General features: G+C 39.9%; 1 protein-coding gene across 2 annotated transcripts; it reads right to left on the minus strand.

The window, feature by feature from the left end:
• Positions 1-2,149: 2,149 nt before the first annotated feature.
• Positions 2,150-27,305, minus strand: fam193b (family with sequence similarity 193 member B). Of its 2 annotated transcripts, XM_031898840.1 has the most exons (11): positions 26,441-27,305; positions 20,910-21,152; positions 15,448-15,697; positions 14,136-14,318; positions 13,794-13,862; positions 13,493-13,709; positions 12,767-12,962; positions 11,799-12,026; positions 6,118-7,024; positions 4,306-4,381; positions 2,150-4,123 (listed from the first exon to the last, which is right to left on the minus strand). In XM_031898840.1, the coding sequence occupies exons 1-11, from the start codon at positions 26,582-26,584 to the stop codon at positions 4,027-4,029; spliced, it is 2,610 nt and encodes an 869-aa protein (XP_031754700.1). In that variant the 5' UTR covers positions 26,585-27,305; the 3' UTR covers positions 2,150-4,026. The 2 variants fall into 2 exon arrangements, with proteins under 2 accessions (XP_031754700.1, XP_031754699.1); XM_031898839.1 differs by having other exon boundaries at positions 13,493-13,862.
• Between the last annotated feature and the right edge of the window lie 446 nt (positions 27,306-27,751).

A 27,751-nucleotide genomic window follows, 5' to 3' on the forward strand; every position in this document is an offset into this window, starting at 1 on the left:
TATTTATTCAGCAGAAAGCTTAACTCAGGTATGGTAAAGCTTTCTGCTGAATAAATATAGTATTCAAGGTGGCACTGTGGCAAATCTATTGGCAGTAAAATGCCAAAATGACTTTCCTTCTTCTTTAAGGGTGTTTGAACCCTAAAATGTGTAAGGCATTAAAGGGGTGGTTCACCTTGTTATTGTTACGTTTCTCATGCATACTACTGTCTGGTTGCTAAGGTAACTTAGACCCTAGCAATTAGATAGCTGCTGAAACTATAAACTAGGGAGCTACTGAACCAAAAGTTAAATAACTGAAGAGTTTAAATTGACACCGACATCTGACGCTGGTCAACTTAAGGGCTTTACACATGGGTGTTTTAACATGTGTTCCCCCTGCAGTGAAATTTAAGTATTCCACCATGTTAGTGCCTATTGACAGATGCAGCATGAAGAGTCTCACCTAGATTTGCCAATTCAGCATGGCTCTGAGTATCTGCATGTACAAGCAACCCGAATTCATATGAAAATACTTGTGTGTAAAAGCCCTAACACCTCTAAAATACATATGTTGTATGGCTGATTGATGATAAGAAGTTCAGGTGCATATTACACAATGTGTCCAGCTATTGAGCATGGGTATTTTACAGTAAATTGACCAAATCATAAGCCACTTAACTTATACTATAATACTATATATAATAATAATACTATAATACTTTGATATCAGCCACAGCAAAGCATGCCATCAGTCAGCTCAGCGATCAACACAAAGTACATTGAGCAGAAGTGTATTTCTTTGGCAAATTTTATTTTTTAATGCCAATAGGCAAAGGGTAATAAAAGTGGTATCTTTCCACAGACCATCAGTTTAAAAGTAGAGACACAGTGCAACACCCAGAGCTACAGGGCTAATAACTGAAAAGCTAGTTTCTATACAGAAGGACCTCTACAGAGAAACTGGTTCCTATACAGCCATGCAATGCATGTGTATAAATTACTATAACTGATAATTACTGAACCATTTTTCTAATCCAGAGTTCCTTTAAAATCCTTATTCCAAACACGAGACTATAAGGCACTTATTTCACTTTGCCTTTGTTATTATTCTGCTAAACACATGATCACAAAGAAGCCAGTGCAGTCTGTAGCTATCTGACCTCATTACTAACTGGCAATCTGAACCTTTAAAAAGGGCAATTTAAACAAAATACATTGTGTGGGGCATGTGTATCCCTTTAAATCTGAATGAATACAAGAAAGCCAACCCTTCCAACAACCACGCGTGAACCCCTTTACTGAAGATGGTTGTTAATAACTTTCTCAAAACAAAAGTGCCCCATGTAGAAAGGCATAAAAAAGCTGAACAGTTCATGCCTTTAAACTTTCAAAACTAAAGAAAATGTTGCTTGCATGTTTTCAAGCAATTGCTGTTCTGCAAAAGCCATTTTATTAAAATTGTTCTTATTTTAAGAGAGTTCATAGATTAGAGGAACGGAGTTCCATTTGTGAGGTTGGGGAATGCCCTTCCTAGTGATGTTGTAATGGCAGATTCTGTTAATGCCTTTAAGAGGGGCCTGGATGAGTTCTTGAACAAGCATAATATCCAAGGCTATTGTGATACTAATATCTACAGTTTGTATTAATGTTTGTATATATATATAAATATATATCATGATTGGTAAGTATAGGTTGCTGAGTTTACCTTGATGGACTCTGGTCTTTTTTCAACCCTATGTAACATAGAGGTTTGGTTTTACATGTTGAAACCTGTTTAATTTCCTTAACACTACACCAATAAAATAGGCTGCCCATCACCCATTATTTAGTCCTGGATTTTTAAAAGCTAACTGCCCTTTACTTTATGTGGTAGCATAAAATAAAGTCTTTAATTGCCTGGACTAGAGCATTATCTCCCTTAGGACATGGCACTAATGATATGGTGCTGGGTGACATCTCTGTGCACCTCTCCAATGGAGAACATACATTCTGGAACCACAATTAAACTATAAAAGGTACAAAACTCATTAATATTTCTAACTATAGGTTTTTTAGGCTGTTATTGCTTCTGTGCAAATGAAGTCACCCTCATATATTGGCTCATATATAAGCAGCTTTCTCAACAAGGGGATTTGACCTTATAAAATTAAAAAAAAAAGAATAAGACTTTTTCACCTGTGTCCAAATTCATTTAATCTTCCAAATGAAAGATTTTTCACAGTATAAAAGTAAATAATAATTATAATAAAAAAACAAAATGAAAAAAACAAAAAAACACAGCAAAGCCAATGTACACTTGGCTAACAGAACATTAATAAAAACCAATTCCGAACCCAGAGAACTGGGCCTGCTTTATCCACAAGGCCGGAGTCCCCCTGTTAATTCGGCCATAGCACCGTCAGGTAAAATTAATGGGGAGTGAGGGGATTAAGAAAAAAAAAAAATACAAGGAATAAAGTAATAAGACAATTCCTTAGTTCAGTCTTGCACTATTGTAGCCAGATACAGTTTCATCATTTTGGTTGAGAAAAATCAAGAACAGAATGGGGAAACATCAAGCAGGAAAAGCAGAGATATGAGAGAGGCAAGGTGAAAGCAGTTTGTAACTGTCAAGTACCTCCCCTTCACCCATTTGAAGTCAGCCAGTTCAGTATGTCCATCTTAGGGAATTAGCATAAGAGGATGCACAGTGGCGCAAAACGAGTGGCATAAGTGCTTAAAAAGGTACAAGAACGTTGGTGATGGTGGTGGGTAAGGGGGGAGAGGATAGAAAGTAACTGCAGGAAAATTGTGGCAGTTCCACAGGGGAGGAAAACCAAACTTTCTTCTGCGCTAGTCTACAAATACATTCCAGAAATGCTGGGAAGTAGCCTCATATATTAGTGTATGAATTTGCCGCTATGATCCTGTAGGAAATTGTGACTTTATATATCAGGCAGGGTCTGCTTGCTGAACAGAGGATAGAAATCTCCACATTGTGATCATTTTTATTGTAAATGGATACTTCATGCAAATTTGATATAATTCCAAGTAATTATATTACTTAGAATATTACTCATTTACTAAAGAGGTGCAGAATGCAAAAAGACAGCAGAATTCACCATTTTTTTTCTACCAGAAGCAAAGATTTGCAACCGGGAAAGGGCAGCAAATAAATAGAATATGGATGTCCACATGGCACCTATAATGATAACATGCAAAAAGAGGCTTGCACATAATGCATGGTCAAGACAGGCGATAACTACAGGGCAAAAATAGGTGCAGATTGGAACATGGCACTCTTGCAATCAGTGCAATGCTGTTTTGAATGGGTATTTTGTCTGTTAGGGTAAGAATGTGACCCACACTCACTAGGAAGAAAAAGAATTAAAAACAATAACCTGCAGTAAAAGTGACCTAATATTACCCTATCCTCATTTGATAAAAATTAATATGACTGGTTGTCATCTATTCTTAGCTGCATTAAAAATGTAGTGTCTGGGACTAAAATTGATTGCTTTGCAAAAGCAAGGACATTTTCAAAGTGTAGGTAACCACTACTGAGACCTGAAGGGTGAAGATTTAACCCCCCATACAAAAAAAACTATAAAGGCTAAATGGCGATACCAAGCTATTTGCCAATCAAGATGACATAGGTCCACCGCTGTGAAAAAATCTCCAGTGGATTGTGCAAATACATCTACATTCTTGCAATGGTTACCTTTTCCTCCCCTGATATGGATGCCACTGCCCCAAAGGCAATATAAGACTGCTTCCTGCAACAGTAGGCCTCAGGTATAGCAAAGGCCAATGATTCACAAGAACAGCTAAAGGAGTAGTTAAAAAAATCAGTTTTAAAAACTTTCTTGTAATGTAGACTGCTGCCATTTTAAGACCTTCGTAAAATGAAAATAAGATCAGATCGGTGTAAATGTGTACTTAAAATCAGATCCCCCCAAAAAAAGTCAGTGAGGGAATGTGAAACAGTAGATGGGACTGGCGTTGATCACGAATTTCAAATATCTGTATTGGTAGGAGAGGTGTAAAACTGAGGAAGTGCAGGCATCACTGAGCCACGTTAGAAGTGTTTTTTTTCAGGCTAAAGTTGGTCCAGTTCACAGCTACTTTCTGGCGTGTTTGCTTGGCAGAATCTAAGCAGAACCTGTGGAGGCAAGGTTATAATAATGTCACTAGAAATTCTTCTTCTAACAATAAAAACAGTTACTGAATCTGGTAATACTTATCTGCTTACAAAAAATAGATGTAATGTATGCACTTTGGTAAAGCAGAGTTGATCTGCTTGTGCTGCAACTGGGAATGTTACAGCTTAAATTCTATTCTCACCTTTTGAAGTACTCTACTTCTCGATCAGTCTCATCCATCTCCATGCCGTCTAAATCCTTTGGCAGGAAAACATCGTCTAGAAGAGAAGAAACAGGTTACTGCATTATAATGAAAAAAAGAACAAATATACTTATGTATCTAACAAAAGACCTTTATAGAAGGAAACACACAAAATGTTCTAAGTACCAGAAGAGTTACTCAATAATAACAGCCTCTTAAAGCAGAGCTAAAGCACTTGTTGTCCGGAAGTAGAGCAGCAACCTTTTTCCTATGATGTGGGTTCCAATGCGGGTTCCAATGCTTTGTACCATGGAAAGCAGTAGCCACTTAAAATTAAAGCAAAATATAGCTAAGCAACTCCTGCCCAAACATAGTTATATTTTAATGCTGGCGAGACTACCTCAGCACTCATATGATGCACTGCCCAAGTAAGGCCCCGTCTAGCTTTGTGTGACAGAGACACCTAGGGAATTTTACAGCTCAAGCAGACTTGAAGCGAAACGGCCCCTTAAAATACAGATAAGACATGAGTTAAAGGAGAAGGAAAGGCTAAGTCACTTGGGAGTGCCAAAATATTAGGCACCCCCAAGTGACTTTAATCGCTTACCTTTTACCCCGGGCTGGTGCCCCTGTTCGGAGAGAACAGCACCAACCCGGGGTACCTGCAGCGCTTCCTCCTTCCTGCTTTGCTCGCGCATGTGCAGTAGAGTGAAAAGCCAAACTTAAGGTGGCCATACACGTGGCGATCTGACGATGTTTCGTACGACCATCGGTCGCACGAAACATCGTAAGATCCGCCACACACCATTCAGGGCTGAATCGGCAGGTAAGGAGGTAGAAACAATAGGATTTCTACCTCCTTCTGCCGATTCAGCTCTGAAAGGAGAATTTTGGTCAGGCGCCTTCTATGGCGCCCGATCAAAATTTTCAAACTGGTCCGATCGGCGAGTCGTCCGATATCAGCAGCTTCCTGCGATATCGGTCGACTCGCCGACATGCCATACATGCACCGATTATCGTACGAAACGAGGTTTCGTACGATAATATCGGTGCCTGTATGGCCACCTTTAAACAGTGAAGTCGGCTTTTCACTCTACTGCGCATGTACCTGTCGTTTAGTCATTGCAAAACGAAGCAGGAAGGAGGAAGCGCTCTGCTACAAGTACCCCGGGCTGGTGCTGTTTTTTCCTAACAGGGGCACCAGCCCGGGGTACAAGGTAAGCGGTTAAAGTCACTTAGGAGTGCCTAACATTTTGGCACCCCCAAGTGACTTAGCCTTTCCTAGTCTTTTAATATGTTCAAAAAATGGTCTAATCAGACCCAAATTAGTACTAAACCAATATTAAAGGCTATAGAGAGTATAGTTACTGTGTCTCATTTCATTAGAGTGGGTCAGGGCACAGAGCGCAATACAAAGATGCAAAATGCAATACAAACAGGCACAAAGTGCACAAAAAAAAGGTGCAAAGTTCAATATTTTGAACTTTGCACCCTGTCCTGCAGTAAGCAACCCAAGACACAGGTCTTTGTATTTTATAATAGAGAGCAAAGACCTGAGTTTCTTCCATGACCAAATCTCTGACAGCTGTCGGCATCACTGTATTCATGAAAAGCAAAACCTGGGCATCCCTTGGACAACACTGACCTTGCACGTGATAAGATGCACACGCTAGGGGGCACCAATAGGCACATTATGCAGTGGCACCCTGTAAAGGCAGGCATTTTTTACAGGGCTTTCTGAAAATCAAGCACAAAGTGCTGCACAGTGAGCACTCCTTTTACAAAATAACATTAGAGAAACAGAAAGCTTACCAATGGAAATGTTTGATTTTTCAGACTTATTCTTGCTCTTTTTTGCTTTGCCTCTAGGTTGTGTTGATTCTTTGACAGTCACATTAGTAGAGGCTCTCATATCACCTGGCATAGCTGTCCTTTCACACCCAACTTGTTCACACCTCTCTTTCTCTGGTCTGAGGTTGACTGGAGTCACAGTGTCAGAATCTTGCCGCAAGGCCACCTCTCCTTTCTCTGGCAGGGTTCTGTTCTGAGGCTTTCCATTTGCTGCAGGAATGTTCACCTGCCCTGTTTCCCCACACCTCCTTGGCTGTAAGTTTTGCTTTTTGCTCTTTTTCTGACGACCTCCACCAGCTATTGAGAATGGTTGTTCCTGAAGTTCCTGCACTTCTGTGGCAGACAGATTGTTTGTGTCAGGGCCTGTGTCCATACTTTGTCCAGATTCAGATGCCTTAGGGGACTGAACCCAGATCATCCGTGATAAGTTAGGCACAGCACTTAGCCTTTTAACTACCCCATTTTCTGTGGGTTGAGCAGCAGTACCAACTGTATCCTCTGGCTGCCTTGAATTCTGGCTTTTTGGTACCCCTAGGCTGAGAGGAGAGAGATCAAGGTCAATCTCCTGGAGATCAGATGAACCATTAAGGTGGGAGATCAAGTTTTTCTGTTCTAGTACAGCTGCTTTCTTGGGGAAGTCATTGACATCAAGGTTTAGGTCATAAACACTGAAGCTTGCTCTGATGGAGTCCTTGATGGTATTTTTAATTTCTTCCAGTCTGCTGGTTAGAAAGCTATTCACCCTCTCCAGCTCCAGTTGAGGCCATTGTAACAACTTGTCTCCTGATGCTGGAGCCCCAGTGTCTTTGATTGCCGAAGAATAATCATCTGATGTTTTTGATGTACCAGTCTCCTGTAAAGTCTTCTCCTGTAGAACAGGCAATATGCAACATTACTCATTAAATAAAAAGCCAGATTCTCCATGATGTATTACAGTGCCAAGCTCTCTATCCACACGTATAGCAAAACACTCAACAGCAGAAAGAAGGAATATTGCAGCATTTTTATTTATTTTTTTACATAATAACCCATTTAATCTAACACTGTTGCTGGCCTTATATTTTTGGACATAAGGGTGAAGACACACGGAGCAACCAGTAGCAGCTACTTGTCACGACTACTACAATGCTGATCATTTACTGATAATTCTCTACATGTGTTTTAGCAGAGGCAATTTTTAGTACTGTATATGGCAGGGTATTTTCTGGCATTTAGTAGCCGTGACAAGTAGCTGCTACAAAAGTAGCTCCATGTGTCTTCACCCTTAGGGCTGTGGCAAACGGGGAGACTAGTCGCCCGTGACAAATCTCCCTTGTTGCGGGCGACTTATCTCCCCGAAATACCATCCCACCGGCGAGTATGGTGGGATGGTATTTCAGGGAGATTAGTCGCCTGCGGGCGACTAGTCTCCCCATCTGCCACAGCCCTTAGGCAGCTCCACTGTCTCTCAAGCAAATGATTTAGTGACTAACAAGGTTGCAATGGTCTATTTTTGAATCCTTTATCTGCAGTTGGTAGGTGTTGTCAGTTATTTCATAGGTTAGTATACGCCTAAACAGGTATGGGATCCCTGTTATCCAGAAAGCTCCAAATTAAGGGAAAGCCATCTCCCATAGGCTCCATTTTAATAAAATTAATTAAAACATATGTCCCTTTTCCCCTGTGGTATTAAAACAGTACCTGTATTTCATCACAACTAAGATATAATAAATCCTTATTGAAGGCAAAAGAATCCTATTGGGTTTATTTCACGTTTAAATGATGTTTTAGTAAACTTAAGGTAAAGAAATCCAGTAAAGAAAGACCCCTCATCCGGAAAACCAGGGCTGTGGAGTCAGAGTCGAGGAGTCGGAGGCAATTTTGGGTACCTGGAGTTGGAGTCGGAGTCGGCAAAAAATGAACCGACTCCGACTCCTACTAAATTTAAATGGGAATAAAAAAATAAAGCAAGTTTAAATGTCCCAATTCATAAACAGTCATAATTAATTACTTCTCTGCTATAAGAATAAAGCCCAACGCACGCAGTGCATAAACGAACATGTTGAGTGACCATGAAGCATGCCTTTCATTGACTGTATGCTTCAATAAATGGGACGTAACGCACAGTTAAGGTGTGGCAGCTCCACTGCGTCGTGTTCCTCTGTTATAGGGAACACAATGCCCACTGTGGACCCAGCCTAACTCTCACTGATAAATTAAGTAAAAAAAATTTGCAGGACTAGAAATACTTGTATACGTGAAGGGAATGGATAGTCAATAGTTTAATTGGGCAATACAGTAGAGTGTTGGCTTCCTAGCCAGTAGTTCTGTGGTTAAATGACATGTATGTCTCCTTCCTTTCCTTCAATGAATGTATAAAATACATTAGCATATTAAAAACAGAGGAGTCGGAGTCGTGGAGGCGGAAGTATCAGAAACTGAGGAGTCGGAGTCGGAGAATTTATCTACCGACTCCACAGCCCTGCGGAAAACACCAGGTTCCAAGCATTCTGGATAACAGGTCCCGGTATACCGGTATAAACTTTTGCTCAACATAAACATAATAGAAAGGACAGAACATAAGTCCTATTAAAAAATATTCTCATTTTTTTTCAAGTTATAAAAAACTGGATCATTGTTTTGTTTCTACCATTAGCCCCTCCCCCCTGTAATGAGGATAATCTGGACAGAAATAATGAGGACTGTATAAACAAACTCCTTCTAGCTGACAGTCTGTCAGGTTTTGAGATAGGGGAAGGGGGAAAAAAGGCTTTCTTAGTTCATACAATAAAACTATTTCTGTCCCTGTTGGCACACAAAGGGCCACGCTATTAAACCCCCACCAAGGGTCTTTAATCATGTATATATGCTGTAAGAGACTGTTTTTAAAGTCTGTTCCTGTTGAAGTCGAGGTCTTTAGTCCAAATGTTTTAATATTTGGTGAATCTGAATTTCAGAGGTCTGCTTTTTTCAGGTTTCATAAGACATGCCTGTCTTCCCTTGCAGCCGTGGCCAAAATTTGTAGGCCAACAAAATCAACTAAACTCATCACAAACTGGGTGGGCTTGTTTACTTACACCAGGCACCAGTTCAACGGAGGGCAGTGGCACACTGGGAGATTAGTCGCCTGCAATAATCTTAACTATTGTGGGCAACTAATCTTCCCGACATGCCATCCCACCAGCAAGAATGTCAGTCGCCAGTGGGATGGCATATGCATCGATTCAGTCGTCCAAAGTTGCCTCGCAAGAAAACTTTGGGCGCCTTCGGAAAACCGAAGCGATGTGTATACGATCCCACCGGCAATTGGCCGGTGGGATGTCATGTCGGGGAGATTAGTTGCCCGCAATAATGAAGATTTATCGTGGGCAACTAATCTCCCCATATGCCACTGCCCTCACGGTAACCAATCAACAATTTAAGCAAATCTAGGATTTCTTGTTTAAGGAGGAGGAAAGGCTAAATCACTCAGGGGTGCCAAATGGAACGTATACTGAATATAAATGTCACAATATAAGACTGGTTAGTAATTAATACAGATAATTGCTACAGTAGCTCTGAAGATGGGGAGTTCCTGTGCCAATTTTAAAGGCCTGGATTACTGCTGCTATAGAGATGCTAAACCTTTAGGCTGGTGCAGTAAATTCAGAATATAAAATATGGCATTGTTAGTCATATTCATTTACAAGGTGTAGTTCTTCAGCAAGGAGTTCAGCACAAGATTAAAATACAAATTACATTTTTTAAATTAAAGTACACAAGGAAGTCAACATGTAGCCACAATTTTTACCCTACCTTGTAAAATGTGTTTTACATTTTAAAACACATACATTTTAAAATATAAATTTTTGCTAGAAGCCCTATTACTTGTTCTAACAAAGTTACTTGCCTGAGACACTCTCAAGGTATCTCTTAAATAAATCAATTTTACAACTGCATACCTTTTTATAGGTAGGATTTCTAACCACACCCCGTATGAATATAACTTTTATACCAAATATAATTCGGCAGCATATAGTATTAGGAACATCATTCAACGACATTGGAAGGTTATTTTAGCGGATCCCATTCTTAGGGGGTCTTGTGGTCCGAGGCCACAGGTCCACTTTAAAAAGTCTCAAACTCTGAATAATATACTAGCACCCTCAAGGGTCCGGGGCCGACATGAGCATAAAAAACATCTTAATCCATTCGGTCTCAGTGGTACATACAGATGCGGCAAAAAACGTTGTGGAACATGCTCATTTGTTGCACCAAAAAAACTTAATATAGAGGGCATACCAAAAACTAAAGACTTTATTAATTGCCGCTCTATATATGTTGTATATTTATTAGTCTGTCCCTGTAACAAGTTTTATGTTGGTAGGACTATTAGATCGGTAGGGACCAGAATTTCTGAACATGTACGGAACATCAGGGCAGGAAAAACTAATCATGGGGTCCCTAAACATTTTAAGCATGCGCATAATAGCGACCCAAAAGGTCTGATCTTCGTTGGCCTTGAACAAATAACATCAAGTATTAGAGGGGGCAACCGTTTTATTAAACTTAGACAAAGAGAAACCTTCTGGATTTTTAAACTTAACACGTTGCATCCATCCATTGGGTCTTAATGTAGATATAGATTTGGCTGCTTTCGGATTTTAGGCTTCCCTTATTAGTCTAGTTAAGGACTTAGTTTCACTGTTGGTTTTTAAGGTAGATAGATTATGATTAGTCTTATATTGACCCATTTTAATTGATATGAGGATAAATCGAGCAATGTATATGGCATGATATTTTCTCTTTTTGTATTTTTATAATAAGTGATATATTTTTTATATTGCTGAGATGGTCTCGGGTCGCCGGCACCATAGGTTATCATTATAAATATTTGACTAACAAATCTTGATATACACGTATTCTGTAAAGATAGGCATATTGACACTTATTTTCCTCTTATATCTATGGGTATGCTTTATTTTATTATATCTTGCTGTTGGCGGGTAAAGATAGGCATTTATTGTCCTCTTATATTTATATGTATGTGTTATTTTATTTTATTATTTCGCTGATTTTAATCAATCCCCACTGTGTGAAATTACTATGTATGTTTCCGTAAAGTTTTAAAAAAAAAAAAAAAAAAAGTGGGAAGGGTATAAATAGCCAGGGGGGATTGATGGTGGGCTCATTTTCTCCTGAGGAAGCGTGCCGTGAGCACGCTGGGCTTTTTGTTGTGTCTGATATACTGCTTCACACTGTAAGTAGCCTGCATTGTGCAGGGGCTTTATTTTATATATTAAACGATTTTATACTATTTTCGATTCCTCTTCATTCCTTATACTCTGAGGACTAAGGATGCACTACAATCAATAGCCGAATTGACTTCTCTACATGCTCTTATTTTAATCAAATCTGGTGAGCATTTACTTTGGACACATCGTGTGGGTGTGATACACTGCATTGGGCTGATATATAAGCACTTTTGATTGTTCGATTCACTTAATATATTTGCACACTTTGCACCAAATTAGAACGCTAAAAATCTTTTAGCGTTTTAGTCACAAAGAAAGTTTTGTACGTTTTGCACTAGTTTTGCTTTTGTTTTTCTCTAATTCCATGCGCTTCCATCAACACGATTACACACAGGATTTCTAACAGCTTCACTAAATAGACTCGCTCACCTTCCTTTTCAGTTTGTGTCGGGCTCTTTTGGCGGCTTTGCTGCTACTGATGGTTTTAGGTTCAGAACTGTTGATGAAGTCCAGCAGTTCATCCACATCCCGGTGATCTACAGCCTGTTCACCTGCTAAGTGCCGTTTCTGTGGAATCTCCTCTTTCCTCTTAGTGAGGCGTGAGCGAAGCTTCTCTCTCATCTCTGGGTAGTTGCGACTTGTAGGAGCTGGAGGTGGCTGAAGAGACAATGAACTATAAAACAAGGCTCCAGATTTTTTCTCCTTGCTTAGTACTGTGAAAACATTATAAATCCACAGGGAAAAGTACTGCATACAATTAGACAATTTTACATATCTTTCCTGTCCTGCCCTCAAGTAGCTGCAGAGCTTAAAGAAGCAGTATACCCCGTTTTCAACCAGGCTTTTGCTGTACCTATGTTTTGCCTATTGTTATAAATGGAAAACATACTTTTTTTAATTTTTTTTCACTAAATGGCACAAAATCAAACATTGTGCTGGTACGTGCCAAAAAGTAGCGAATTAATCAACAAATCAGCAGTTCTCCAAGCTACCACTGTAAAATGACCTGCTGCTTATCTCAAAGCCTAAGAGACTGCAGTTGGGGAATGGGAGGGGTTTACTTATATAGAGGTCGAACAAGTCAATGTGACTTCAGTTTTAATTTCAAGATTATGCCCTATTTGGCTCCAAAAATAAATAAAAAACAGATTTGTTGTGATTATAACAGGCAAAAAAGTATGTGCAGCACAAACACTGTTTATTGGTTTTTTAGTTGAAAAAAAAGAGGGCATATTGCCACTTTTGTAGATACACAGTATCTTTATCATTAAATGACGATGCCCTGGCAACCCACTGCCTATGTCTGTAACCTTTTTAGCAGAGCCAATGTTACATCACACCTCTTACAGGCTGCACTGTATATCACTTGGAGTAATGGATTTATTGCCATGCCTCACCGTGTTATGCCCAAAGAATTCGCAGTAGCAACAGTCACAGAATTTTCCATCTCTCTGGTTGGTGGAAGATGAAGTGCATGAGCTGCGTTCCGAACTGCTGTCTTCATCTTCCCCAAGCCCCTCGTCTGCTTCACATGGCTGCATGGCTGAACAGCTTGAGCCGTTGGAGAACTTGTGTCCTCTACATGTTGTGTCCCTGAAAAGGTCAAACAACCCATGAATAAGGCTAGGCTTCTTCATGCATTTTGTTTTATGTTATGTATGTATGTATGGATGGATGGGTGTACATTGTGACCCTGTGTGTGCTTGCTTTAGCTGGTGCCATGCTGGGAGGTTAAATGTGAAAATCACAACAAGCACTCCCAGTTATACCCAAGAAGATATCACTGACTAGCCAATGACTAGTACTGATGTGCTGCTAGAAGTGCAGACTGGCACCTTAATGAAACAATGCCCTCCCTCAGGAAAACATGCAACACAGGCTACGTCAGTCATGTGTCTTCCTTACTATTACAGTTAGAACCCTTACAAATACTAGGAAGTAGTATTGAGGTGTCTGACCCAGACTAGTCATTCTGCCCATAAAGCAAAGCGTTACCATATATACTTGGTGAAGTATACATATAGAAAAAGTCACAAAGAAACAAGTTAATAACAGATGACCATTAAAGGGAACAACATACAAGTGTGATTCTGTTTTCTGATAACATTCAAGGCCCATTTTACCTGTTTGTAGTGGTCCCGGGGATGCCCCCGCCCTGTATTACATTTCCCCCATTGCAATGCCCATTGCAAGGATGGCTGCATGACGACAGTGGTGGAGGAGGGGGATTCACTTTTAGGAGTGAGGGGCTGGAGCCAGGTAGGTGGGGGCCTCTGTGACCTCTGGAGGGAGATTCAGTAGTGGCTTTAGGAGCCGCAGTGTTTGACGAATGGCTTGTGGCTGGGAAGGGGGATGAGGTGTTAGAAGATAATAGATGTGGAGGCGGAGAACTTTGAAGAGAAGGCGATAGCTGAGAGGAGAGACCTGTAGGACTGTTTGGTGGGGCGCTGGGATCCGAATGCTGATGGTGGTCTAAAGAGTGGTAAGCCTCCCCTAAAGAAAGAAAATGACAAACATCTTTTCAGAAGCCAATATAGAACACATATCAAGCATTAGAAGGTCTGAACAGCCGCATCAATAACTAGCAAATAAAAAAAAAAAATACAGTTATAAACAATGAACAGTCTGCCGAGGGCAATTGCAAACTTGAAGTTTTATGCTGCAAAATAATCTAATTCACATACTGAAGCCTGTCGATTTCCTGAGGGGTTTTGTCCAGTGTACGAGTTTCTAAAGCATAAACCATTGCATCACATTCTCACTTACCAGGGGATGAGGGCCTGTGGCACATGCTTTTGAACTGTTTGGGAGACTTGCAAAAGTTGAGTGAGGTAGGGAGTGTTCCTGTACTGGCCCCTGATGGGCTATATGGACACTTCTTTAGTCCAGAGAGTTTGGGAGCTTTGCTGCCATGTTCTGGAGAGGCTGGGAGCACATCACCTTTTTCCACTGTAAAACAAAAAAGATGTAGAATCTTGTAAATCACCAAACTCGCTCTTTGTCATCCTGGTCTTAACTGGAGCAAGATATATCAGACAATCCAACTTAGACCTATAATTACACAGAAGGCAATATCAACTGTATTTGCAAAGACAATAGTTACAGAAGCTAACACAGACAAATCACTGATCGGAATACAAAAGTGCAACAATATATAGTCTTGGTAGTCCATAAGCTTACATTTAGTAAAAAAATCTTTAATAAAATGTTATATAATAATGAAATAATAATTATATAATAACTATAATCTGAGTACCGTATTTGTTTTTCATTTACAATTCTTGCTGTAACTGGATATGCATGATTTTATTCCTTGCATCCTCAAATGGTCTCAGACTTTAGCTCTTGGTTTTTTTCTTTTTTTTTTTTTTTTTTTTTTACACGTCTGCTACCTAGTTCCCATCTCTCTAAGGACCAAAACAAGAAAACTGCCGAATTTGGCTCTTGGGAGAACCCGTGTAGTAGCAACAGATCCAGATTTATTAAGGCCATCTGAGCTGCTTACTATGATTACAACTGTGTATAAGAGGTATTTACTGGTCTTAAAAAAGAAAAAAGTATAATAAAACAAATATGAATCCATATAAAGAAATACAACAACAATGTAGCTTTAGCAGTAATCAAAAAGAAAACATTTTATACCCATAAATGAACATTATAAACACACATACCATTGTAACAGATAGTATACATGCATATACTGCATTTGCCCCATGCTCCAGCATAGTATTCTAGAATAGGTAAATAGGGTAAATCTGCCCTGCTTTAAGACATACCCAGCGAGCACTTTTGTCTTGAAATCTCCTTCCCTTTTTGCTCTGCTTTCTAAAAGTTATTCCTGCAGACTGCATTTCCTATTAAAACCACCAGAACACACAAACCTAGCTTACCTAGTATTAAAAAAAAAAATAATTGACATTGGCCGAAAAAGTCATATTACTATACCATGGAATTTATTGTGTTTCCAATATGAACCATGATATAGACTGAGTATTGTGGAACCAATGCTTAATATAGAAATGCAGCTCGTTGCATGGTAGTACTTTGGTTTATTAGTAAATACTGCTCACACACTCACCTGCAGCAACACCCCCTAGGCTCCCGTTAGAGTGCTGCTGAGAATTCCAAAGGCCAGAGAGCTTGTGGGCAGAGAGGAAGGAGCTGGGGTCCCAGTCCCCAGAATTTCCATGACAGGCAGAGGAGGAGGAGGAGGAGGAGGAACTAGAGGAAGAAGAGGTGGATGAAGATGAAGAGGAAGATGAGGAGGATGAGGAGTGTGAACCACCTCCACAGGACTGGGATTTACAGGATGTATGAGACAAAGACACCTGTTGGGAAAAAATAGAATAGTAAGATGTATAAATGACTTAGCTTATGAAGCAAAAAAAGGCTAAAATGTGATTGATTAAATTATACAGCAAAACTTGTACATGGCAAATGAAAAAAAGATGGGCCTCATACATATCTGTATATGACCTCCTATTGCACATACCCATCGGAAAAACTCAATTTGATGTGGTTTTAATGCAACTCACTTGGATCCACACATTCAAAAATACAAACACCAAAGTAAGATGTGATGCAAATAATCAAAAGCACAACAAATTTGTTTTTGGTCTCCATGAAGCAATTCAAGGTGCTCAGGACACAATTTAATCTTTGGCAGTGATGAAACAGTGACTTCCAACAATGTAGTCTTAGGGCTCTGGCACACGAGGGAGATTCGGGGATGTCATACGCGGCGCCGCGATTTGCAGGAAATCGGCAAAGTTGCCTCCAGAGGCAACTTCTGTGATCGTGCCGCCGTGTATGCCATCCCACCGGCGATTTACATTTTCGTCGGTGGGATGTCATATCGGGGAGATTAGTCTCCTGCAACAAGGGAGATTTGTCGCGGGCGACTAATCTCCCTCGTGTCCCAGAGCCCTTAGGGCTCTGGAACACGGGGAGATTAGTCGCCAGCGACAAATCTCCCTGTTCGCAGGCGACTAATCTCCCCGAGTTGCCATCACCTGCCATCCCACGGGTGAAAATGTAAGTCGCCGGCGGGATGGCACACGCAGCGGCGCAATTTCGGGAAATCGGCGAAAAAGCCTCGCGAGGCAACTTCAGCGATTTGCCAAAATAGCGCCGCCACGTGTGCCATCCCACCGGCGAATTAAATTTTCGCCGGTGGGATGGCAGGTGATGGCAACTCAGGGAGATTAGTCGCCCGCGAACAGGGAGTTTTGTCGCGTGCTACTAATCTCCCCGTGTGCCAGAGCCCTTAAAGGAACAGTAACACTAAAAAATGTAATAAAAATATAATGCACTGTTGCCCTGCACTGGTAAAACTGGTGTGTTTGCTACAGTAACTGTACTATAATTTATATAATAAGCTGCTGTGTAGCCACGGGGGCAGCCATTCAAGCTGGAAAAAAGGAGAAAAGGCACAGGCTACATAACAGATAACAGATAAGTTCTGTAGAATACAATAGTGTTTTATCCGTTATCTGCTATGTGCCTGTGCCTTTTCTCCTTCGAATGGCTGCCTCCATGGCTACATAGCAGCTTATTTATATAAATTATAGTAGACTTTCTGAAGTAAACACACAATTTAAAATTTTTTTTTTTTTTTTTTTATTCAGGCAAGTTTATTGAGAAGATTTTACATCAGTTTCAGCATATATACATCACATTTACGAGGCAGAGTTACAATTTTAAAATTTTAGTTACTTTTATACACTTTCATTTTTTGGTGTTACTGTTCCTTTAAGGGTGAAGACACATGGAGCTACTACATGTTGTAGCTACTAAAATAGACAATGCTGATCATTTACTGATAACAGTCTCTACGTGTGTTTTAGCAGAGGCAAGTCTCAGTATTGTCTATGGCAGGGTATTTAACAGTAGAGACTGTTATCAGTAAATGACCAGCATTGTCTATTTCTGTAGCTGCTAATAGCAGCTCCATGTGTCTTCACCCTTATGGAGAAGACACGTGGCGATTAAAAAGTCACGTCGACTAATCCGTGCAGGGAAAACGCACGCATGATAAGGTTTACATTTAAGTTGACTTTTAGTATGTTATACAATGCCCAATTCCTAGCAACTTTGCAATTGATGTTTATTATTTATTTATTACAGTTTTCTGCCTCTTTCTATCTTTCAGATAGGGGTCACTGACCCCGGCACACACAAAAACGATTGCTCTCTGAGGCAAGAGCAATAGGAACCAGAAAGCTGCTGAAATACCAAACTGGAGAGCTGTGAACAAAAAGCTAAATAACTGAAAAACCATAAAAAACTAAAATTAATTGTAGACTGTCTTAGAATTGCCTGCATCATACTAAAAGTTAATTTATAGGCGAACCACCCCTTTAATTTCAAGAAGAAGAAACCCCTTTAAAACACTGACAACTCATCTTTGATTATAGTTGTTTCTGAAATGTACCTAATAGAGGGCTACATGTGTTTCTACACAACCCAAACTACTCCATTTTTTTAAATTAGGAGGTGGCAACCCACTCCCTTTTACAGATTTCAGCACCAAGGAATTTTAACAGGATTAGGTAAGGTTCTGTAAAACACATAGGCATGGAGTTATTACATCCCTTTAATATATTCTAGAGATGAAACACAAACAATAAAATACATCAGTGAAAGGCTAATTAGTAATCAACTGAGATGAAGCATGCTGCCAACTATACTAGTGCACATTAGAACTCATTTCATTAGTATCAGGTATTGAAGTTATGAGGTATAAACTTTACAAATGTATTTTATAGCACCCCTAACAATTACCTTAAAAACTTGTGTTGTGTGGTGTACTATAATTTTCATATAATTTTAAATTATATATAGCCCTGCTTTAGATACAGCTCATATGGTTTCTTTTTCTACTCTGGTATAGCCTTATTGGTGTAAACAGTGCACTTTTTTATGTAAATTGTTTGGACTAGCCCACGGGTTGGGGAGCGGTAAAAGCACTTAAAAGCTTTAAAGGAATTCAATTAATCTTTAAATATGTCAGCAGGAAAACAGGAAGTATTTATATCAGGAACTAAACTTTATTATTACTTTTACAGCCCCATCCCCAGCCAAGGTGCACCTAGAAGAAATACTACATTCCTCAAAATCCATTTCCTGGAATCACTTAGAGTCTCTGGTTCCTCACTGCCTTTCAGAATATAGAGTCCTCTATATGTAAAAGCAAAATCCTACCATTTAGTAGGCACAAACAAAAAACAAAAGAATTGGTCGTGTGTGGACTCTCAGTTTGGGCCAATGACAACTTGCACAGCTCTGACAGACCAAGATATAATGGTCCTTGACATTCCCTTACATTGTCCATTTAAAGGGATATATCACCTTCACCGTTTAACTGAATTTGTAAAATTAGATTTGAAATAAAAAAAAAAAAAAAAGGAATTATTTTTTGTAATTTTTTTATTTTCCAGCATCTCATTTTCCCCATAAGCAGCTCTCAAAGCCAGGCTGGATCGCCAGCTCTCTTAACTGTTACAATTTGATATATTTCTTATCATCAGCCTTACTGGGCATACTACCTGTAGATGTGTGCGACTGTGTGGATAAGTCAAAAACCCACGGGACCCAGTGATTTGCTGAGTGGGGTTTACAGAACAAATTAATTTCTTTAAAAATGTCATTAGGCATATGTCGCTGCCCTGGTGATATCTCTGCGTATATTTGACATCACTGAAGGGAGCAGGTGTATAAAGCTATGGAAAACATCAGGCCAGGTTGGGCATGGGTCAAGAAACTCTCAACCTGCGCATCACTAGCTCCCTAAGCTTTTCTAAAGTCAACTATTGTAAATTGATACTTTAGTTGCTTACATTAGTCTGAGGCTGTTATGTAATGTATCAACTAATATAGCAAACTGTAACAGTTTAGAGAGTTGGCAACCTGGCTGAATGAGCAGATATTGGGAGACACTGGACAGAGGAAAATGAAGCACTTCAGATGAACTAAAGCCGAGTGAGTTTCTATTCAACTTAAATCATGAACCTGAGCTAAGAAGACCTAATCACAGTAGATTACTTTAAGCTACAAGTGAAAAAAAAAAAAAAGTTTTAATTGAAATTACAGAAACAAAGCAATCATTCAGAGATCTTCTAGCTTAATACAAAGAATTTACAGTTCAAATACAAAGGCTAAAAATATACTCCCATAAACCTTAAAGGCTCCTTGGTTACTAATAAATTTAATTCCTATAGATATGCAAAGTACCGTATATACTCAAGTATAAGCCGATCCAAATATAAGCCGAGGTACCTAATTTTACCTAAGAAAACTGGAAAAACGTATTGACTCGAGTATAAGCCTAGGCATCCATTTCTTTTAACACACCTGCACACTAGCTTGTGTCCGAGTAGTAAGGGCAGCGCCAGATTACTTGTCCAACCGGCCATCCATCTAAATGCCGATGGCAGATACACAGAGACTGATATACTAACCATGGAACTAGGAAATACTGAGGGATTCCCAGCTGTTCCAAATATTTCATTTCCAAAGTTTCAGATGATTTATTATCCTTTCACAGACCTAAAACACTCTTTTTGTCCCTTGTTAGCCCTACCCAAACAGTGCCACAGATATCATTCTCCCCCCTAGCCCCTCAGTTCCCATACAAACCCCTACAGGTAAAGATACTCTTGCCGCAGTGGAGCTTGTTTAATCTAAATTGTAACAAGTGGGTCTATAAAATGTTAATGTCCTGAAGCAAGTTAAGTTTGTATTGGAATGAGGTTTATACCGTCCATCCGTCGCATCCAGCCTTCCCCAGCCATCGGGCACGCACCGGCCAGCCGTCGCATCCAGCCATCAGGTTTATACCAGCCATCCGTCGCATCCAGCCATCGGGAGCCGTCACGCACGTCACGTGGGGGGGGGGGGGGGGTGCTTGCGCAACAGCTCCCGATGGCTGGATGCGACGGATGGCTGGTATAAACCTGATGGCTGGATGCGACGGCTGGCCGGTGCGTGCCCGATGGCTGGGGAAGGCTGGATGCGACGGATGGACGGTATAAACCTGATGCTGTATGCGACGGCTGCCCAGTGTGCGCCCAATGGCTGGAGATGGCTGGGAAGGCTGGATGAGACGGATGGCCAGTATAAATCTGATGGCTGGATGCGACGGCTGGCCGGTGCGCGCCCGATGCCTGGAGAGGATGAATTGCCCGGTTGGATAGGTATTTTGGTACTTGCCTCGAGTATAAGCCGAGGGTTCCTTTTTTAGCACATTTTGAGTGCTGGAAAACTCGGCTTATACTCGAGTATATACGGTATGTCTTCTTAATGGACCCTATGAAAATCTAAAAGCTAAATCACGCATACATGCCTGGTGTATCCAAGCATTTATGCATGCAATCCCTTTGGTTAGAAATGGATAATTGACAATGCACAAGGACAAAGAAGGGGAATGGACCATTCAATCTATTTAACTGTAAATATCCATGTTAGTAACCTGTAATAAACAGTAAATCAGACTAAAATACACACACAATTTAAAAAAAGAAGATTTGACAGAAGTCTCACCGCCAGAGGCTGTTCAGGCATTGCCCGTCGCTCTTCCTCCTCAACACTTTTCCGGCAGCTCTGGCAAATCCACAAAGGCATCTCTCCCAACAGGTTCTGTGCCAAAGAGGGCATAAATGAAGCTGGGATATCCTCCACTGGTGAAAGTAACCCATTGTGAGGAGGGGAACCTGCCCAGTCCTTCCTTTCCCGGTGACACAAAAGGCAGCATGTCTGCACAAACTGGCTTGAAGAGGGCAAAACCTGGAACAAAGAGAGGAGTTCTATTTACTCCATAAGATACAGTATACTGACAATAAATACTCAACAGCATATAATAGCTTTATATTTGCATTCCAGGATGCTTTGTGTCAAATGTTTTTTTATGTGATAAGTGGGCCAAGATGGGAAGCATAAGGGTAATCAGAAATGACATGCTGTAGAATATACCTGTATATATATATATATATATATATATATATATATATATATATATATATATATATATATATATATTTATATATATATTATAAACTCCATACTGCAAGCACAATTTGCAAGTGTTGCTTTAAAGTGACATCACTGTTACTGCATATCTGTCGATCAATTGCAGAAAGTGGCTATGCAGAGTATATGCTCTATAGGCTATGGTTGTGCAAAGTATGGATGCCACTAAACCACAGCGTCATCTTTATGGGGCCACATTATATTTGGAATGAAATAATTTACAATTGATGGCTCTTCAGTTGCTGGGAAAAACAGCTCACAGCACTTTCTGAAAGTCTTCATCTGTCAACAGTTAATAAGAGTTGTACACTTGCTGCCATTTATAAAGGGGTGGTCTTGTGAGCTATAAGGATGGATAATGTAAAAATAGGCATCGTTATAGATGGCCACATTTTACTGTTCTTCTCATTCAAAATAAAAGCTCGACCAATCAGAATTCCAGGAAAAGAGGCTGGGCCCCTCCTCTTCATTTACACATCTGTCAATGATAAAAGCATTACTGTCATCATTTTGCACTACTATAACACTTGATACCCTACAGTCCGTTCATAGACAAAATTATCAGGGCAAATGCAGGAGCTGCTACAATGCCTGCTTAAAGGAACAGTAACACCAAAAAATGAAAGAGCTTTAAAGTAATAAAAAATATAATGCACTGTTGCCCTGCACTGGTAAAACTGGTGTGTTTGCTACAGTAACACTACTATAATTTATATAATAAGCTGCTGTGTAGCCATGGGGGCAGCCATTCAAGCTGGAAAAAAGGAGAATACAATAGTGTTTTATCTGTTATCTGCTATGTGCCTGTGCCTTTTCTCCTTCGAATGGCTGCCTCCATGGCTACATAGCAGCTTATTTATATAAATTATAGTAGACTTTCTGAAGTAAACACACAACTTTTACCAGTGCAGCAGCACATTATATTTTAGTTACTTTTATACACTTTCATTTTTTGGTGTTACTGTTCCTTTAAGCAAGAGGTAAATCTGCAGGGGGCTATTGAGCTTAAGGAAAATCAGACAAGCACACCTGTATCATCTGGTGCATCAGGTCTCCATGGGGGTCAAACTTAGTAATAATGCACAATATCTGCCAATAGGAACCAGAAATATAAAAAGGGGATTTTTGCTTGCTTACAGAAAGCACAAAAAGAGGGTAATTTTGGGGAGACACACTAAGGGCCAGATTTATCAAAATATGACAACACAGAAATGATTCACCCACTTTTTATTTATTCCTATGAGATTTTTAAAAGCCTGTTTACCAATGAAGAAAGTTAATAGTTCTTTATTTGATAAATTGGCAAAAGAATGAATGGAAAGTGTGTGATTTTTTTTGTTGTTGTGAGATCTAATCTCACATTTTGATAAATCCGCTCCTTAGGAAGGGTGGCTTCTAATACCAATATGTTGGCAGCATTTAATAAACATAGTAATGTGTGTATTTATTTTGGATTTAGATTGTGTTGTGCTAGCCAAATTTGCTGCAGACATTGTACCCATGAAAGAATTTAGAATGAGCAAACACTTAAAAGTAAATTTTTTTTCTATTCTATTTATAATAGTGGCGCTTACTTTTCTATAAATAAAATAGAACAGCAAATTGAAACAGGTTATTATGCATGGAGACTTATTTTTGTGGATATATGTTTGTTTTAATCTGCGAAGAAGCTGCCATATTACTCTGCTAATTCCAATAAACCTCAGTCAGTGGTCCCAATAATGATCATATTAATCTTAAAGAGAACAGTTTCTCTGCCAAGCAAAAAAAACAAGTGTTTCCTTTAAATACATATGGATGATATACTATAATGTACCTTCAAATGAACTTTACCTACCCTAAAGCTTAGTAACAAAATAGCTGGCACAAGTATTTTTATAAACAGAAGTAGGACCACTTTAAGGCACTTCTGTCCAATAGAAAGTTAAAACAAAAAAACTATATTTTAAGTTTGTAATACAATAGAAGAGCTAGTTGATTAAAGACAGGAGTCAGCCATTCCTGTTATATGTTTCAGCCAAAAGTTTCTGGGTAAATGCCCTATTTATTAAAGCAGCCCTGAACAGTGATTTTGCTGAATTTTCTGTAGCTGCTCATTTAAAAACATCCAAAGAATACTATTATAACCACCAATGGTAGCGAGACAAATACACCACCAAAATTACATCTGAACTAACATTTATTTCCATTAGTTAGCACACCAAATACGTATTAAGGGTAAATACGTAAAATTGTACCTTAAGTCAAAAACACTGCTGCCTGTGCAGTCTTGAGGTCAAGAATGAACACACAGTATTAAAAAATCAATTTCCAAATCCAAAGTATATACATAATATCAATAGATATAAATGAATTCCTTGTTAATGAATTACCAATATGATCACTTTAAATTGATTACATAGAATACACATTCACCTCCACTGAAAATCAATGCATGTAAACAAATGAGCAGTCAGCCTCCACGAGGATAGGAAACATTCACCTGGAGACCGGAATCAGGCAGAATTAATGCAAGTGCATTTATTCACAATACACTTTATAAGTAAAGACATGCTTTATGTCCACAACTCAAAGTTTTAACATACACAATGCAAATGAAAAGCTTTTAACCTCAGATCTGTCCATGTTGCACAGCACCGCAGTTAAAAATATTTCAACTTTTAAATGTCCATGTCCATGTATATGCTGTTAATCTGCACCAGGAATTTTTACCTCAAAAAATGGATTACTAATCTTTAACTCTTTTACTGCCAACCAATTTGCCACCAAAAATGACTGCACTGCACACAGGAATTTAGAAACACAGAAATGACGGCATGAGCATTCTGTAACTTGTGTACAAGGGCTTTATATTCTGCAATCTTTGGCACATAAATCGTTAAAGGGAAAGATGTAATTTCAGTTTGCATTCTCTTTAAAAAGAAAAAAAAAATCTAAATAGTAGGTTAGACGCCCCAAATCACAAGAGCTTACATTCTAGTCTTGTATAAGTCTTGCATATGGCCCTTCTGTGGTCAGCAGCATCCCTCATCTAGAAGCCCAACGGCCACATATAACCCACCATTTTTATGGTCAGTTAAATGGCTCCCTCCAAGAGTTCCATATTGTTGTTGGCATGCACCATCAGGTTATTACAATATGTATGTATGTATAACTTTATTTATAAAGCACTACAAGGATATGCAGCGCTGTACAATCATACAATATACAAAATTACACAAAGGAGGACAAATACAATAAATAAGTATAAATACACAGAGATTAAGTGCCATGTCGTATGAGACACAAAAGGAAGGAGGACCCTGCCGGTACAGCTTACAATTTAAGTTTAATTTGGTGAGTAAGAAAGTGGTAAATCAAGCATTTGGCCCCCTAAACAGGAAAAGCTAAAAAGCACGGTGTAATGCAGTCATTTTAAGTGTACAGACTTTTTAACATTGCAGACAAATGGTGCTGCTTTAGTTTGAATTAGTTAGTATACCTAAAAACAGGCCAGTTTCTAATACACTGCATGTGCCATTATATTCTCAATACAGCTTTAATTGTAAAATGGCTTGTTATGCTCTTTATACCAGAATGGGGAGCACACACAATGTTTACTGACTTGCGTAGCAGTCACTGAGACAAATTACTGCCCCATCACACTCTGCACTCCGCCTCCATTGGTTCTCATTCCAGCCATTGGGCAGTACTATCATGAGGACTGGGACATGTTGCTGATTATTAGGCAAAATATGCAATGAGACATTAAAATCATGGATGCCAAAAAGTCAGAATTATTTATAGTAATTTATATACATCCAATATGCCTAACTTATAATGGATGGCAATGCATTATTTACTCTATCAATCTTTGGACACTAAGACACATTTAGCTGTCATCACAAAGCCATGAGACTAATCATGCAGTAATTCAATAAACTTTCTAAAGTAGGCTCCATGTCTAGTAACCAACAGCAACCATTCAGCAGGCATCATTTACTGGTCTGGCACTTTACTGTTTGAAAACACACCACTGATGGGCTGTTATGGGATACTAGATGTGGGCAAACAATCTATGATAAAACAATCTGTCTGTTTCCTACTCAAACCTATCCATTTTTAGGCCTGACGGTGCTTACAGTCATATCAGCAACATTACTACCTCCAAGTGCATAGTTACATGGGTAGCACTCTCGGAGCCCATTGAGTTCAGAAGAAGCACACACCGCGGAGCCATAAACATGTGGAGATAATAGATATACAAAGCGTTTACACATTTTGCAACACTTTTAAGTGATTATTCATCATTCAGTCCCTGCCCCAGTGCAACTTACAGTCCCCATCACATTTACACCATGGTCACTTGTATCAGGAGCCAATTACACTGCCTGTTTGTGTTTTGGAACACCTGGAGGAAAGCCATGCAAGCATGTGAAGAAAGCATAAACTCAATGGAGATGGTGGGCATCCAAACAAGGGCTCCAGCACCCCAAGGCAGAAATGCTACCCTTGCGCCACTATACTGCAAAAAGCATTGGATCAGTTTTACTTGCCATTGTGCATTGAGAATTCTACATAGAACCATTCAGCTGCTTAACTCCAAGCATCTCCTGATGGAGTCAAACCGCAGAGAGACTTTGGGATAAAGACTGGGAGGGCTGGGGTTTGACGTTAGGAACTAATGTGGGTTTTACCTGTATAACTGCATTGGGCACACAGGACATTATTAAGCAGCATGGCTGTATCTTGTTACCCTTGAAGAGAGCAGGTCTCCACTTCACAGGATACCAAGAAACACTTTGGGAACTTTTAAAGTAACATTTCTCTGTGGGTAAGGTGCACTTTAGGGCTTCTCTGTGCAAAGGCAATTATCCCAAAATGTTCTCAGTAGGAACAAGGGCTGTGAGACAGCCCCATAAGACTTTACTAGCCACTGGAGAGAAGTCACTCTGTGGCTAAGATACAGCTCCCAGCAGCCTCGGATTGTCAGAGAGGCAGGGAGTTGGATATGGGGCTGTAGGACAAGGCAGGACAAGCGGACAGCAAAGGGGGTGTGTCCTTACCTGTCCGGCTTTCCCCATCTCCTCCAGCCTCTCTCTCGCATCTGCCTCTGGTCCCTCACAAGCAGGGGAGCTTTTCCCCGGCCGATGCTGCCCCGCTGCACGCTCCCTACGGCCGGTCCCCTGCTTGTTTCTCCTCCTGGTCATCGCTCAGCCAGTCCGTAGAGTTCTCTCAGCACAAGCTGCCCGTTTTGAGGCCACCTACAATGCTAAAGGCTACAGCCCAGATCTGTACCCCTTAGACAGGACAACAGTCAATATGGCGGCGTGCTGCTTACTATTGGCCTGCCCCTTGCCAGAAGGGTAAAGGTCATAGCGCAGGTGACGTTCAGAGAGAACGGGATGCTCCCCTCGCCATTTTGTTTGTGGGAACAACTAGCCACAGTTGGCTTTGCGGAGAAGGCGATGGAAAAGTTGCAGCGCCATCTTTAGTGTTGGCATGTGATACCCTGCCCTTAAATAATGGGCAAATTCTCGCCTCCTACACTCATTGGGTGTGGCCTCGCCAGGCGTCCTGTATTTAAACTACCGTGTTTGCAAACAGACTAGGCATGGTTCAGGGGTGAGGGCCAACGGGGTGTGGAAGTGTTGGATCAGTCAGATCTTATAAGAAAATAATGCAAATTCTGTAAAAATAAAAAAAAAAGGGAATCATTGCATAAAGTTGATGATTGTTAACTTTTGCTGCTTGACTTGTGGGGTTGCAACATTTTCCTGGAAATATTCCTGGAAGTGTTTTTTTTTTTTTTTTTTTACAAGTGGTTAATAATGCGAGTTTTAAAAGCAGCCACTGAGATGCCTCCAAGCTGGTAATGTTTTGGGAGGGTGCTGAGGCAGTGGCAATCCATGTGTAACATAGGGATGCATTGGCAAGACATGCTTTCTGTGTGAAAAATGGGCATAATAAATATGATGAATTGGTATTTTAATGGGGGATGTAAATCCAAAAATAAAAGTCATTCTAATCTGCTTTACAGTATACATTTATTCAATATTTTACTGACATTAAATATAGTATTATATATAAGGGGTTATGTAATAATTTGCCCAGGGGCATTAACCCATAGCAATCAGTCAGCCATGGTTTAAAAGCAGACATCTTATTGGTTGCTATGGGTTACTGCTCCTGGATAAACTTAGTGCCTTTATTATATATAAAGTGTTTTTAAGTTATTTTGTAAGGGCAGTTGAAACAGGTATTTGTCCCTCCCTTACTGTACTGCTGGTTCTGGCTGTTGAAACAAAATCAAAAAAACACTTTCTTAGCTGAAAAATTGAAGTTTGAAAATGTGTAATAAATGAATATTGAAAAGT

This window comes from Xenopus tropicalis, chromosome 3 (genome assembly GCF_000004195.4).
Source record: "Xenopus tropicalis strain Nigerian chromosome 3, UCB_Xtro_10.0, whole genome shotgun sequence".
Taxonomy (NCBI): Eukaryota; Metazoa; Chordata; class Amphibia; order Anura; family Pipidae; genus Xenopus; species Xenopus tropicalis.